Source organism: Acipenser ruthenus, chromosome 21 (genome assembly GCF_902713425.1).
Source record: "Acipenser ruthenus chromosome 21, fAciRut3.2 maternal haplotype, whole genome shotgun sequence".
NCBI classification, from domain to species: domain Eukaryota; kingdom Metazoa; phylum Chordata; class Actinopteri; order Acipenseriformes; family Acipenseridae; genus Acipenser; species Acipenser ruthenus.
Window position 1 is genome coordinate 21,119,264 of NC_081209.1, and position 16,745 is coordinate 21,136,008.

Sequence of the window (16,745 nt, forward strand, 5' to 3'; positions counted from 1 at the left end):
AAAGAAACATAAGAAGACAGTGCTTATTACTATAAATCACTGAGAAAAGAAGCAAGCAGGAGAACTATACCTAGTAATATGCCACCTGTGTAAGTATAGTTCTACTTAAAATCTCTGCAGATAAAATGTATTTAAATAACAGAAGGAATGGAAAAAAGGAAACCTTTTTTCATAGAGAGAAAATAGAAAGGTATGAAGATGTCGTTGTGTCCTCCAAGGCACCAGGTTGTAAGAAAGTATTAATTGTGAACATCTCCTAAACAATCAGGCATTGTCTTTGATCTCACTGGCTGGTGCTGAACGAACCCATTAAATCGGACTGAGCTCTCTACAAAAATCAGGTGCCGACAATCAGGTGAGGGGCATTGGTGTTGGTTGGGCTGACTTCCCATTCCAAGTAAAGAAACAGCTGCTCGGATTTGTGAGGACTGCTGCTTTTCTTACACTCTGTGGAGAACAGCAATCTACACCAATCCAAGCAGCTGTTTCTTCACTGGGAAATGTAAACACGGCCAATCAACACCAGCCCCTCATCTGTGGAGTGCTTGATCTGAATAATGGATTTGTGCTGCTCTATCACCATCTTATTTTTAAAACTTTTTGCTCTATTGCACAATTTGCACCAAGTTCGATTCACGTGTTGATTCTCCCCATCTAGGCCATTAAGTCCACATACACTTATTATTCTACTGATCAAGAAGCTTTGTTAAAATTGTAAATATTCTAAATGTAATCCTGTTTACCAGCCCAGTGACCAGTGAGAGCTGGAAACTTAAATACCTCATAATTAAAGGCTGATCAGTGTTAGTTTCATTTACTATACAAACAAATTATAACATTTAACAATAGTAACTGTATATTGCAGAAAGAGTCACAATACTGCTGTCCAGTTATATCTATGTATATAATAGACCTCAATACACTTTGTATAATAGAGTCTAATATCCTGACAGAATTGTCAGCAGCTAATTGCATATGTTCAATAATACAGTTTCAGATTAGTTACAAGCATGTTTGGCTTGGGCAATTTAAAAAAACAAATGTTTGTGTGTGGGAGTAAGTGCTGTTCAACTAACTCAAACCTTTAATGGTGTCACTTGGACAGGGCATTCGTCAGCACCCTCACACTGTCACACACTAAATAACAACTCGGAGATGCTTTTTTCAGTCTTTATTGAATTGGATCCAAGTCACTTGCAAGAATCTTCATATATTCAATTATATGAACAATATGCATCGTGGGAGCAATGGGGGCGTTGCAATGCCTTAATAGTGTAACTAGCCCTTTATATTGCATAACGCATTTCAGATTTTAGTTTGATCTAATGGATTTAGTTCCGATTGTATTGATGCTTATACCTGCTGTAGTTATGTTAGCTAAGGTAATCAAAGATTAGTACTAATCGGTCTATGGAACTAGTCCATGGCAAGAGTCCATCACCTCAGGTTTATTGTATGTGGGAACAATAGCTAGATTTCATTTCCTTTCTGTACTGCTAGCTTTCACAATATGTTCCACACAAAAGCTATTTAAATGAACCATATGTACTATTAGAATTTCTACACAGATCACAGAAGTATAATTATATACAGGACTTGCAGCTTTCTACAGTATGAATCATCTCACAGTCTGCACAAATTTGCATCAATACATTGGCATGTATTTTCAAAAGTGGCTAAATTATTATTATTATTTACATAAGTAGATCTTTAATCTTTAATCTTAATTTACAATCTGTCATATTGTAAGGGCACTATAACGGTACTAACATAAAATCGCAGCTGATTTAATTTAAAGTTATGCAAGGTAATGTGCTGCTTCGTATATTATTATATTATTAGACAGACCAGAGAAGCCACTAACAAATAGAAATGTGATTCAACAGGACAGATTTTATTCAGGGAACATTCAAGATATATTATGTCAGTTGGACCCCAATCTCTCCAATTAATGGGACATACTTTCCTATATGTTTAAACATGCTGCAAGGCTACCTCATATGTATTTTGTGGTCTCATGTATTTTGTATGGAAGGCCTTGTACAAAGGATGGTAAAAAACAAAACTCTGAAGATAAGAGTTGGCCCTGCAAAACATTTAAAGATATAGAAGTTGTGTTGCTACAAAAGAATGTGGGTATGTAAAGAAAATAGTTTGAAAAGACAATAAAATGTAGGAATTAGATTGAAAAATCTTCCTATCTGAAAATATCTACATGCTGCCTTTAGTCGTATCTATTTCGGATACAGTCTGTTCTAGCTGTTCTGGGCTTCAGTCGCTGGAATCAAGGCAATTCGCACACATTTTTTTTTTTTTTTTTAACGCAAAGTCAGCTGTTACCAGTACGGCAAGGAATTGTACATTAAGAATTCTTTGTGCACGAGACAACTCAGATTTATGAAGCTACAGTGCTACCCCATTATAACGAGACCTGTTATAGTTAGGAATCGATTATAACACGGTAAGGTCGTGGCTCCCATTTCCCCCGTAATGTAATTTGACTCGCAAACGTTGGGTGAACTTTGCAGGTATACAGTACGAAGCATGGCAGACAGCAAAAAAAGAAAAGCTTTCTCTGGTAAAATGAAACTCAATGTGGTGGACAGAGTAAGAAAAGGTGAAACTCAAGCAGCAGTTTCAAAAGATATAAATGTTGCAGAATCGAAGAAAAACTGAGGTTTTCTTGATAAGATTAACTCCAAAAGATGGCTGCTCAAAAAAAAAAAAAAAAAAGCGCTGCGCTAAAGACAATGAATTAGACTCTGCTTTATTCACTTGGTTTCTGCAGGAACGTCAACAGGGAGGCGGGGGCATGAAAGCATACAGAGGGGGTGCCCACATCAGCGCGGGCAGAGCTGAGTGAGACAAGCTGCTGCGTGAATGTGCTGCTGTGAGAGAGCAAGGACTGTTTGTGGTTTTTGGTGTGGCCCAGGCTAACAGGTGCTGGGAATAATAGTCCCAATAAACTGTGGATTCAAGTACCTGCAAATTGTGTGTGTCTCCTTCCTTCATTTTACACCGTACGCTACAATACAATTTGGCTTGTGGCATTGTAACTCATTTCGGGAACAAAAATGCCAAGATTTGTTAGAAGGCAAAACATAAATAATGCAATCTCCTAATTATGGACCCCGACAACTGCATTATAACAGGGTAGCACTGTAGTTCCTACTGATAGGTTCTAATGTGGACGTGAACTGCAATAACTTTTGAAAATACATGCCTTGTAAAGAAGTGCCAGTTTGAGTCCTATAGGGTCACCCTTAAACAGCGGGAATAATTGTTCACATCGATTACTGACCTCTTAGGATTTATCAATGCTGCCACCATCTTTATGTCAGTGCTCGTGTCTGGGGAGTATTACAGCAAGTCCATATTGCTTTATGATGTCCTTCCAATTAAAAGGGAGGCTATTCCATTATCTCTGGATGTAGCCGTTCTTTGAGTTGTTTGGCTGGGAACATCGTTCCCCTTGTATGGTTACTTCTTCAGTCTTCCACAGACATCTCCTTAATCCTGTTTTGGACACTAGAGCTCCCGCAAAACATATCTCTGAATCACAATGGTTAGACAAGTTTAAAAGCAGGACCTGGTCCCCAGATTGGGCACCCAAGGGCTTCCAGGTTAAGAGCTCTTCTGAATGCCTTTAGTACATTGATTTTAAGGCAATCTGGATGATCTCCCATTTTAGGTTTCCTGCCTTTAAGCCTGTATGTGCTTCCTCCCTGGTCATAGCTTTCCTGATTAACTAAGGTCTCCTTCATTGACTGGGTTTTGTTGGTGGTGGGGGTGGTAAGCTGCTATTTGATTTAGTTAACTAAGCCGCTTGGTCGTCTCCAGTCTAATCCTCCATCTCGTGCCGGTATGACAACGCTGGCCCTATTGCGTTTGCTTGGGTGACACTTTGTCCCAGCTTGGCTTGGTTCATTAGAAATTTCGCTTTTTGCTTCAGGTTCGCCGGGTGTGTCAAGAATGGAGCAGGAATCTTTATTGGCCCCTGAGCCGCTTTAGTCAGGGCCCGATCCAACTCTGCGGCTTCTTCAGTGTGGCGGCTGCGGATAATGTTTCTGATTGTCGGGACAGTGAGCACAGACCTCCCCTCCAGGTAACTCCTAAGGTTCAACTCCGGAAAAATGACCTCACTAATGGCATTGGCCACTTCTCTTTCTGTTTGACTGCTCTTCAGCCCTCTTCGAATATGCTGTTCCAAGGTTCTGAAACTCCATTTGTCGTCTCTAGGATTGGAGATGCCAGTCTGCCAGTATTTCCAGTATGCTGGCAACACGCTGCCATTGTCTTGGGTATGTACCTTTGCTCCACCTGGCCAACTCCAGTTCTTTGGATTCCTGTAGTTGATCTTGGGGTGTAAAGGGTTCCCAGCTCTATAGTGTGTATTCTGCACACCTCCACTCTCATGAGCTGCCCACTCTGCACTGGCTGGGGAGGTGGAGTTTCCAACCCGTTTCAAATGGGGGAGTAGCATGGACATTCCCTCATCGGCCAGGTCTGCAAGGTCTCCAGTTTGTAACTTTTGGATAATTTGTTTCCGCAGGATTGAAGACGTTGTCCTTCGAACATTTCCTCTGCCTACACCGGAGATACAGCCACATGCTGAATTGCTTTTTAATCTTTGCAGCAAGTATTCCTCCCCCACTGTACCTTGCTGCATTTTACCTGCATGCCTCAGGGACATCTCCTCAGGCCATGGTGGGTTAGAGAGAGAGGACTTTCATGCTGTGGTCCGTCTACTTTCCCCCTCAGTTCCATGCTGAAATCAACCTTGCTTCATGCAGATCTTGTTCAGCAATTGTTATTAGCAATGCATAGGATCTCGGTGGAACCTCCAAAAATGTTACAATCTCAAGAATCACTCAGACATGCACTTTTGTACCTCTATTAAAATACATAAGCAGCATGCAGACTTATGTACAACAAATCAGGTATGTATTTATGTTAGAAGACTGTTAAAATAAACATTGCAGTGACATAATCGTATGCATTAATGGTCTTACTACAAAAAGGCTTTGTATCACCATCTAGAATGAACTAAATTTGCTCCATGAAGTCTAATGAAACCTGAATAATGTTACGTTAACATATTGAATTTTGTACCGCTTTGTCGATTTTTCATTAAGTATATGGGAAAACTACAAAATTAAAAAATATGTAACATTAGGAATTCTAACTTGAAATACTGTAGTACTATTTTGGCTTCCAGTAAAGTTTTGCAAGATCATTTTTAGTTTATTTGGTTACATGATGTTAAATAAAATATCTAAATTATGTTCTTATAGATTTCTTTTTTTTTAATGTCAATCATAAAATTCTAGGTGATGCAAAACTTTTGGCCATAGCTGTATGTGTAGCATTCAACAAAACAGCTTTTTATATAGGTTTACAAAATCCTACTTGGTGTTTTACACTATCCAACCTAAAAATATGTTTTCTTTATTGTTATTTTGGTTCATTAGTTAATTAAGCAACTGATATCATGCCATGTAAGTTTGACAATACATAAACAGCAAATTGTCCAAAGAAAACTTAACACCTGCAGCCTGTATTCTCAAAATGCTCAGGAACCTCTCCAGTATACACCACTCAGTCCCTCAGTCACTGTATTCATTCAAAGGCATGTTGGGATTTTGATTAGATCATTAGTTTGATTTGTTTAGTTCATGTTGCTGGAACCGAGAACAAGTGATACCTCCACTTTATACCACTCGATAAAACAAAGCATGAACATTCAAACAATTCTTTAAATGAGTACAGGGAGTGAGGAGCAGAATAATGCAGACTCCATGACAATCTAGCATGTCACCATGGTCACAGGACTCCCCCTGAGATGGAATGAAGCAGCACACGCATGTTTGGCTGTTTCATTCTCCTAGTCAAGTTTGAAACAGACTTGTTCTCTTTACTTTCATGCAAACAGGTCAAAATGTAAAGACTTCTACATTTGACTTTTCAGCATGCACATTTGGATTTGGCTTGTCTACAGTTTGCCGGTCTCCACTCGTTTCATTTTACACGTTCCAACCCATAATCTAATCCCAGTCCTGCTAGTCACTATCTGAACACAAGATTGGATTTCAGGGGCGAACACTGACAGGTAACTAGACAGTCAATATAGTTATTTTACTAATTTAAGCAGTTTTGTGATGTGCGGGATTCTCCAGTCTAGAACACCAGTGGACCAGTTAACTGTAGGCTCTTGCAAGATGTTTAGTACTTGGCATGCCATAATCTTTTTTATAAAACAAAGTCTCAAATCAGTGACTTACCATCACGGAAGGACACTACGACATGCCTCTCATTGGTCTCTTGAGGATGTCTGTAATTTTGATTCATCTTCAAGGAGATGGGCTCGTTTACGGAGGTGCTGTACAATACAGTTTGTAATGACAGGAGCTGGGTAGATGCAAAGATGGTATAAAAAGATGTTATTTGCAAGGAGCTGGAGGCAGCCAAATCCCAAATGCATTACGGAGCAGGGCACGTTTTCAGCCATTTAATGACAAGCTTTAGCAGTAACCGCGTCTCCTCAGTGAAAGATGGCTTGGCATACTTCACTGCCACTATGAACCACAGTTTTGCAAAGGAATTAGTGTTTGTTTGTTTTTTTACAGCAATAAAATCTAATTTAGTTTGGTGGTTGAAAGAAAATAAACCCCAAAATGCATAATGTCCTTCAGAACATTACAAGAACTACAATATGCCTTTATCTTGGACACATAATGACATCACAAGTAAGCAGCCTGCTAATGTGGCAGAACAAGCAAAAAACCGGTCTACTGCATGCAGTTCATCTGTAACTTCATCCACTCAGTCACGTGAATACCTCGCACTAGAGTGTGCTTGGAGAATCTTTCCCTTATCGTTCTATCGTATATTGGCTTTGAGAGAACCACATTCATCTAAAATCCAGTGCAGCGATTCTCTATGAATGCAGTGCACATCTTCCTAGGTAACATACATACACAACCAACCAGCAACAAACACCATCACAAGGGCAATGTTATGTCAACAAGCACCATGTGAGATGATGTAATATGTATTGTCTTCCCTGTCAATACAAACGGATAGTTTCACAAAGATGCAGGTCGATCTATATCAAAAGATATTATAAGAATATATATATATTCCAAAGCTAGTTGGAGCAGGAAAAACACCTAACCATGTGTCATTAGAAGCATTTGATTATTTGCAGCAGACACACCTGCTCCTTTGATATCCTGACAGGTTTTCTGAAGACTGTCCACAGCACACTGGGGTAGCAGGGCGGGGTGGTCAGGGAGCCGTCATACCGGTAAAATTCATCCAGCCGCTCAGGGAGCAGATTGAAGATATTAAAGGCAGGAATTTGTACTACTTGATCTAGGAGAAGCGGCATGACAGGCAATGAATGCAGCAGAAAGTCTCTAAAATACGGTTTAGGTGATTCCAACCAAAGAAAAAAATAAAAGGAATATAAAATCAAACGGAGTACAGCGCTCCCTCAATAATTCACAGTTCGGAATTCACTCATTTTGGTTAATTCATTCTTAGGCAAGGTTGACAGTAAATTGTCTTGACAGTAAATGCTGTAGAAGAGTACTTCACTTATTCGATGTGCAAGCCAGAGAGCAAAATCAAGAGTTAGCACTTTATAGTGGAAAAAGGAACACACAAAACTAATATGGGATCTAAAACCTTTACTGTTATCTAAAGTGTAAAACTACATCTTGTATATAAACTGCAGTATCTTGTTTAGCATTTTCATTTACCTGGTAGCAGTGTGACAGGGTGCTGTAACAAAGGAGGGGAATTTAAAGACCAGCGTTAACTCTTAGCAGGTTAGCTGAAGAGGGACCTTCTTGTAAACTTGGTAAGTGTTTAGCTTTGGAGCTAGAAGGTTGCAAATTCAAAAAAAGCTTACCTCTATATCTCACACTCCCAAGATGACTCAGAATATGATCAAAGACCGGATTGAACGCCCCAACCTGTGAGAAACAAAACCAAATGTTACACTTCTGTATATCCCTACAGAAAAAAAATAAAAAGTAATGGTTTTGAATTTGTAGGTCCTGTAGGTACTTACGTCAATGAAAACACCCAGTACTGCCAGTCCATCGGCTTTGTCCACTGCTGTGGAAAGATTGCTGTACTTGTCAGAGTTAAAATGCACAATGTGCATCTGGGGAGAGGAGGAGAGCCAGAGAATTAAAAAGGCTGATCGGGACCACAGCTAAAACAATGTAATACTTGAAAAAGCACTCATTATAATAGTCAAACCTGTGTAAAACATGGTTAAATGGTTGCTACTTTTACTGATGTACTTTGGAAGGTTAGACATGATTCTGTGAGCTCTGTCGAGGCAACAGGATAGCTTTAACCCCTTAAGGTACACAAGGAATTGAGCGGTTGTTTAAAAGGGTTTCTTCTTAAAATATATTTGAGAGTGACTGAAGTATCATAAGGAAACTGACAACTTGGATGACCAGATCTAACCTGTCAGTAAATAAACCCGTTTCGTGCACCTATTTGCACAAATAAGAAAGTTGGCATCATTTTAATTTGTGGGACACATATGTCCCTTGTACCTTAAAAGGGTTAAACATGTGAATTTAAAACATTCATAATGATGCGATGACTAAAACTGATTATCAAAGCTATCTCTAGACACACACACACACACACACACTCACTGACTGTACTTTGTTTGTGATACCTTGGTATTATCACACCAGATGGAAGTCTTCTGATGGAAGAGATTTTATTTACACTGGCACTGACACAAAGAAAATATGCAATAACTGCAGTGAATGCCTTTCCATACAAGCGAAACCTGCTTTGCATCGTCTGCTCATACATGACTTGCTGCACGTACACCAGGAAAACCAACTTAGCAAAACCACAAGAAATCTGAGCCAGGGTGAAAATAAAAGCTGTTCCACAAATTGTACAATCTTCTGGCATATTTAATGTGGACTCAAACCATGGAAAATGTACATTCAAAAGAAAAACAGTTACGTCATTTGATCCAAATTACATAGTGTTGTGCCGCCATAAAATGAAGCTCTTCTGCAATTGTCCAGCAATGGAAATAAGACTCCCACTGCATAGAAATTTTATGGTTTTACTAGGAATTTGCCAAGACGTACCTGAGCTTGTTACTTATACACTGTGTAATTGAGCATTAAAACCTGGAATGGGTTAAACTGTGATGCAATAGGAGTCTTATTTCCACTAGTGTTATATTTCAGTGTAAAATGCAGTGAGGGGTTATCATTAAATATACAGTACTGTGCAAAAGTTCTAGGCAGGTGTGAAAAAATGCTGTAAAGTAAGAATGCTTTCAAAAATGAACATGTTAATAGTTTATATTTATCAATTAACAAAATGCAATGCAGTTAACAGAAGAAAAATCTACATCAAATCAATATTTGGTGTGACCACCCTTTGCCTTCAAAACAGCATCAATTCTTCTAGGTACACTTGCACACAGTTTTTGAAGGAACTCGGCAGGTAGGTTGGCCCAAACATCTTGGCGAACTAACCACAGTTCTTCTGTGGATTTAGGCAGCCTCAGTTGCTTCTCTCTCTTCATGTAATCCCAGACAGACTCGATGATGTTGAGATCAGGGCTCTGTGGGGGCCATACCATCACTTCCAGGACTCCTTGTTCTTCTTTACGCTGAAGATAGTTCTTAATGACTTTCGCTGTATGTTTGGGGTCGTTGTCATGCTGCAGAATAAATTTGGGGCCAATCAGATGCCTCCCTGATGGTATTGCATGATGGATAAGTATCTGCCTGTACTTCTCAGCATTGAGGAGAAATGCAGCCCCACCATGCTTCACTGTTGCCTGCAGACACTCATTCATGTACCGCTCTCCAGCCCTTCGGCAAACAAACTGCCTTCTGCTACAGCCAAATATTTCAAACTTTGACTCATCAGTCCAGAGCACCTGCTGCCATTTTTCTGCACCCCAGTTCCTGTGTTTTCGTGCATAGTTGAGTCGCTTGGCCTTGTTTCCACGTCGGAGGTATGGCTTTTTGGCCGCAAGTCTTCCATGAAGGCCACTTCTGACCAGACTTCTCCGGACAGTAGATGGGTGTACCAGGGTCCCACTGTTTTCTGCCAATTCTGAGCTGATGGCACTGCTGGACATCTTCCGATTGCAAAGGGAAGTAAGCATGATGTGTCTTTCATCTGCTACAGTAAGTTTCCTTGGCCGACCACTGCGTCTACGGTCCTCAACGTTGCCCGTTTCTTTGTGCTTCTTCAAAAGAGCTTGGAAACCCCTGTCTGCCTTGAAATTTCTGCCTGGGAGAGACCTTGCTGATGCAGTATAACTACCTTGTGTCTTGTTGCTGTGCTCAGTCTTGCCATGGTGTATGACTTTTGACAGTAAACTGTCTTCAGCAACCTCACCTTGTTTGCTGAGTTTGGCTGTTCCTCACCCAGTTTTATTCCTCCTACACAGCTGTTTCTGTTTCAGTTAATGATTGTGTTTCAACCTACATATTGAATTGATGATCATTAGCACCTGTTTGGTATAATTGTTTAATCATACACCTGACTATATGCCTACAAAATCCCTGACTTTGTGCAAGTGTACCTAGAAGAATTGATGCTGTTTTGAAGGCAAAGGGTGGTCACACCAAATATGGATTTGATTTAGATTTTTCTTCTGTTCACTCACTTTGCATTTAGTTAATTGATAAATATATTCTATTAACATGTCTATTTTTGAAAGCATTCTTACTTTACAGCATTTTTTCACACCTGCCTAAAACGTTTGCACAGTACTGTAGATCAACACATTTTTTCCCCCCATTAAATGGCTATTAGTTCATTTCTTAGCTAGATTATCTGAGGTTTGAGCACAACGCTATGTTCTTAAAGACAAAATCCAATACCTCTTTAAGCAGCTCCCAACACATAACCTAAATGGTTTTGGTGATATTAAATTTGATTGTGCTTGTGTCAGTGTCTAAATGCGGTAATTAAACAAATTGATGCAGCTCCATTCTACAAACCATCCCAATATCTTCCTTGTGATTAAACCTTTAACCACTGGAGGCCTGGGTTCAAACTCATTTCGGCTTATTAGTTAAACCAGAAGATCCTCAATCAGGTAAATCACACATACCTGAAAAGATTACACATTTGCATACAATAGTTGATCGGATTACAGCCAAATGCAATCCGAAAGGTCTCCAGGAGTGTATGATATGTAAAGATTGGTGTGAAATGAGTGGTTAATCTGGACAGTTACCATGTAGAGTGTGATACATGGACCAAGTCAGTCCTTTTTTTATTTTGGAATGGGGACCCGAAGAATAAAATGAACTGCAAGGAATACAGCCAGTGCTTCTTTTTGAAAGCCAATTTTAGCAGAAGGAATCCATTTTTTTCTTACTGAGAATTTGAATTGTTGTTTTAAGACAACATTATCCAGAAATGATATCATTAATTTGTGTCAGTTTGTCTTTGCGTCTCTTTCTGGGTCAGATTTGAATCTCAGAACATTGTACTTATTTACACTCAATATTAACGATACACTAATGTCACGATACAGATCACAATATGCAGGTCGCAATACGCTGTGTATCACGATACAGGTGAAGATCCTAATGGTCTACTTGTATGATGCATAATAAGATCACATGATCAATTAATAATGGACTATTATGCTAAAAGACAAAAATGATATGAGATCAGGACAGCATGTATTCATACCAACTACAAAACATGTATTTGTCATTCAAGAACCACTTGGTGAACTACAATGAGCTGTGTGGTGCTTTCGGTTTTGTATCACGATACAAATGATACATACCTCTATTACGAATAGATATGTCACGTAAAGAAAGTATTACAATTCATTGATACACGATGAATCATTACACCTTTACTCAAATCACTGAATTGCTTGATTATGCAAGTACAATCCAATCCCACTCCTCACCCTGTCTTTCATCTGTTGCATTTCAATTCCAAATGTATTCTGTAATACATCCAATATATCAACCAGCCTTTTTCTTAGTTGATGTACAGGCATGTACAGGAATGATATGTCGTGTCATTGAAGTCATAAGTCAAAATGAGAAAAACACACAGAGATGACAAATGTTACTGTCAGGGGTTAGGAAAATCAAATACTAGTTATCTCCGGTTCTAACAGACACAAGCACAGATTACCCAGGAGGTAGAACTAGGCCATCATGACAACTGTGCTCTAGGTTACATTACAGAAACAAGTTTCTTCCTGATTTTCTAGGGCTGGCCTACATATCCCATCAATATAACTGTTACTACGGATTTATTAGGTTTGCTTTTTCTGACGTGTGTCAAATGGAGTGCAAGGCCATGTATGGCAGCTGGGACAGCAAGGATTCTTTTAAAGCCTGTTAAAACTGTTCTTAGGTTTGAGGCTTCAGCATAGGCCTCAAGCATTGTATATCTTGGTGATGCCAACACATCATTAATAAACCATGTGATAAAGGCTTCAATTGAGTCCCCTATGGCTTGATCTGTGCCAGTGCCAAAATGCAGCGCTCTGCGTCTGCTAGATAAGCCGCAGGGTGTGTGGATATACCCCAAGCGACTATGCCAGCCCTGTAAGAAAGAGAATACAGGGGCGGTGGGCGGGCAGCATCAGTGAAGGGTTTAATGGTCTTACCTCTGCTGGATACTGTTTCCCATTGATGGTGTGCTCAGAGCCTCCGAGGTGGTCCGTGCTTCCCCAGTGCAAGTGGAGCTGAGCTGCAGAGTAGCGGTGAGGCAGGCTGCTGATGTACATGGTTGAAGGCAGAGACAGTTTCACTGCAAACGAACACACACAAATCACTTAGGCTACAGTCCTTCCCAGTGTGGACACCATGGGACAGACTTTTTGTCCACATTAAGCTGCTGCCCCCTGCAGCTCTGTAGTCTTAAACCTCAATGTGGTAGTGAAAACTGCAGCTCTGTACGGAAAATGTTTGTAAAACAAACAAAACAGAACCCTGTTTCTAAAGTGCTGTACATACAGAACAGTGCTTACTTAGCATTGTTCATCACCATGCGTGAAGTATGTTAATCAATTTCCACATCACGCAGCTAAAACAGTCAAATGTCCTAAAAGATAAGTTAGTGTAACTTTTGGCCACATTACGTGGACCTGCATATTAAATGGTGTATTGACAAAGAGGTATCTTCAAAACAGTGGTCTTCATAGCCAGGTGATTAAATAAAGGGATCTATACTGTATATTATCACACTCTCGCAGTCACTGCTCATCCACACAGAGATCCATATCTAAGCACCTGGACTTAAAGTATCTCACCCCGGGGCAGTCCCTCAGGGTGCGCATTAAGGTGTGGTGAGCTCCCACTATATTCAGAGCAATGTATCACCTAGATTGATAGAAGTCAATAGGTTGTGTGCAGGATATACAAGAGATGTCACCTGGAGCAGTTTGGACGAGTTCAGTCTGCTCATGCGTTATGACCAGGTGTTCACATAACTGGTACGCAGGTATGCATGCGCACCAATTATTATTATTATTATTATTTATTTCTTAGCAGACGGCCTTATCCAGAGCGACTTACAGTCGTAAACAAAAATACATTTCAAGAATCACAGTACAAGTAATAATACAATTAGGAGCAAGATAAAAATACAATGACTTTGGTTCTAGAAAGTACAAGTATATGACAAAATACAATTCAATAACGGAGCAGATAACAGTGTCAGTGATAGTTACATCAGGATATAATTAAATACATAATACATTAAATTGGAACCATGCATTTCATAACCATTTTGTTTTAATGGACACTTGAAACAACCAATGATAACAGGGATCTTGATTTAGCTGTCCATTCAGAGAAGAGGGATGTAGTTACGGGGAGTGGCATTGTGGAAGCTCGCAAACGCTTCGCTTCCCAAACTGAGCGTGGATTAGAGGAAGTGTCAATGTTTGTACATTTAAAACAATTACTTTACTTAAGCATTTCACTTAATTTTTATATCCTTCTATAAATACCTTTGTGCCATCAAGCTAACGTGTTCAACAACACTAATAAAGTGAAGAGGTCTTTTGTTCTTTGCTTTTGAATCCCCAGGGCTGGAATTTGGTGGTAGGCTATTGAAATAAACAGATTATGTGTGATGACTTGTTAAACATTGTAATAACCAGACTCCTACTTAAACAAACATTCAGAAACTATTGTTGTTGTCTGACACAGCCATTAAGCAGTGCTGCTTGTGAGCGTGGGTTTCCACGTCAACATTTAAAAAAAAAAAAAAAAAAAAAAAAATATCGATCTCGCCTATCAGTCTCATGCCTTTCTACCCTGATGCATATTCATATGTGTAAGAGGACCATTGAAACCTTTGGTCCTGAACCCAGCATCCTTGACAGGGGTGCAAATCGTTTTGAAAATTGGTGCTAAACTGTTTTGAAAGTTTAGCACCAGAGAGCCTTCTGTTGCTAAATTATGAAACCCCACCCTAATCAAGCCCCCCTTACAACTTCTCATACGACACAATCCTTCTCTCCTGTGTATGTGGAGGAGTATGGGTGGGTTGTGTGAGTCAGTCGAGTAGTCCAGACCAAATGAGAAACTATCATCTATAGTTGCCAACGAATAAAAAAATAAATAATAAAAATAATAATAAATAAAACATGTCTACTGATGCCAGAATTTAATGTCACTTGCGCTATGAGATACCCCGGTGTTTGAATCTAGCTCCAGGATTGCACCCCTGATCCTTGACATTCCAATTGTTTGAACTGTGGGAGGAGGAGGAGGTGGAGATATACAGCGACTTGGTTGATGCCCCTGTAATTTTGGTGCGTACCAAACCATTTCTACTGGTACTCATGTGAGAACCTAATGATAAAAGTTATGTGAACCCTGGCTATGACACCTCTTATAAGGACACCCTGTGCGCGTGTGTGGTTTTATTTATAACTTAAGTATGCCGTATATTCTATGCATGGCTTTTTGTCAAATCTATAACAGGGATTGGTTGCGGTTCAGGAACTTAGAGAATGTTTAGTCAGAATGCTTAGCAGGTTATGTTGCAATTACAGTAGGGCCCAACAACTAGGATATCATCCATTAAAGGACATTGGCCCTCATTCCTTGTTGAATACAAATTCATAAGGGACTGGCAGGGTGCTATTAATGGGTTTGCAGTCCAATTTCATATTGAAGCATTTTAAGCTTGGATATTTAAGCACCAAGTCTTTTAAAATCTTTGAATAGGCTTTTCAGTTTTAATAGGCAGTGTTAATGTGGCTTATTGAAGTACAGTGCCGGTCTGAACTGCCCTGAGAGCTGTGATTGCTGAACAGACTGTGTTATATCAGCGGCAACAAAAGATAAATCACAGTCTTGTTTAGAGACATTAGTATAAATCCAATTTAAAGCAAAACAGGTTTCGTAAAAAGAAAGCACGGCTTTCACTACCATTATAAGTAAAAGTGTTTGATTATAATCATGATATCATGTCTTGTGAAGACTTTGCAAACCCAAGATTTCCTGCAAAAATTTACCATAAGAGTGCCATGTATTTGCAGCAAAATCCTAAAATCACATAGTCTTGACTAATATCAGCAGGTTTTGGGAGGATTAATGCTATTATCCTTTCTGCTGAAAATGTCATGACTTTGGTTCAAACTGTAAATGTCTTTAGAACAATGTTGAATGTAAAGGTTGTGTCCTGGTTTCATCTGCTCTTACCAGAATGGCCGTTGTTGATCAAGGTGAGTGGTTCTGTGCAGTTGTTGTAGCCCCGCACCTCGACGGGTCGGAGGGCTGGGTCGTACTGCAGAAGTTCGTTACGGATATCGATGGGGGACTGGGACACTCCTCCACAGTAAGGATGCTTCTTTGGCCAGTCATACTTGCCCTCAAGTCCTGAAATGCAATGCTGCAGTTTATTACCCATCAAACTAGACAATAAACAAACAGATTGTGAATACTATCCACACATCCGTAGCAACAGCCAAAAAATCAGGTCGGATCTAGTCAACGGCAGATAATATCTAGTATTATTCTATAATGTTTCTCTCCCCTTGAAATATACAGATTTATAATAAGTGTGCCAAAATCAGGTGTACCCTCAGATATTTCTATTCTTCAGTGGGGTTTCATGCAGTTTTTAGCAAGCATGTGTGCTCAGTGGAAGGTTTCAGATAAGGTCAAATTCTCCTGTATCAGTTTCCTACTCTCACTCAAACACTGGGCAAGCAATTATGGACAAGAATGACAACAAGGGTTCTCTGTTCTGGACACCGCCATCATGTGACCGTTGTATAAAAGTATACTGTATTGATGAATGGACAATGGAAAAATTCCACATTAACTACATTGTTCACAGTTTGTACTTTTTGAAGTTAGCTCTGTGTGCATTTATTAACAATACAAAGTACCTACTGTGGAGGTTTACATTTTTAATATTTGTTATATTTATTTATAAAAATAACAAAACACATTTTTAAGAGTCTCTCTCTCTCTCTCTCTCTCTCTCGGGTTTTGTATGAATGGATAGTAAATATGTTTGTTCATAAGCAGATAATTAAAGCACATTGAAAACTGTGCGGATATAGGTATCAATAGCCATATTAAACCACATCACTCCAACACGAGTCAGGGTGCAGGGGGACCATGGGCAGCCGGGAGGGTCCTGATGCAATGTGATGAGTCTGCCAACAGAGCACCTTCTAATGGGTCTGTCACATCTGCCCGCAGTGCCCACTGCCACCC

The 16,745-nt window shown here is 39.7% G+C and overlaps 2 protein-coding genes across 5 annotated transcripts in view; both read right to left on the reverse strand.

Annotated features, from left to right (window-relative positions):
- Positions 1-16,745, reverse strand: part of LOC117428006 (carbonic anhydrase 12-like) — a 34,142-nt gene that overhangs the window by 6,359 nt on the left and 11,038 nt on the right. For all 4 annotated transcript variants that reach the window (XM_034901666.2, XM_034901665.2, XM_034901664.2 and 1 more), the window contains exons 3-8: positions 15,720-15,896; positions 12,668-12,810; positions 8,078-8,173; positions 7,916-7,979; positions 7,217-7,374; positions 6,282-6,408 (exon numbers count right to left, since the gene is read on the reverse strand). In XM_034901666.2, coding sequence (XP_034757557.1) covers positions 6,282-6,408; positions 7,217-7,374; positions 7,916-7,979; positions 8,078-8,173; positions 12,668-12,810; positions 15,720-15,896 — 765 coding nt within the window. The remainder of the gene's footprint in view (positions 1-6,281; positions 6,409-7,216; positions 7,375-7,915; positions 7,980-8,077; positions 8,174-12,667; positions 12,811-15,719; positions 15,897-16,745) is intronic.
- LOC117428008 (uncharacterized) lies at positions 2-6,273 on the reverse strand. The gene has a single exon (XM_034046497.3). The coding sequence runs from the start codon at positions 4,691-4,693 to the stop codon at positions 3,842-3,844; it is 852 nt and encodes a 283-aa protein (XP_033902388.1). The 5' UTR covers positions 4,694-6,273; the 3' UTR covers positions 2-3,841.

Coding starts and splice junctions, on each gene's coding strand:
- LOC117428008 (XM_034046497.3), bottom strand. CDS start 4,693: ATGTCCCTGAGGCATGCAGGTAAAATGCAGCAAGGTACAGTGGGGGAG.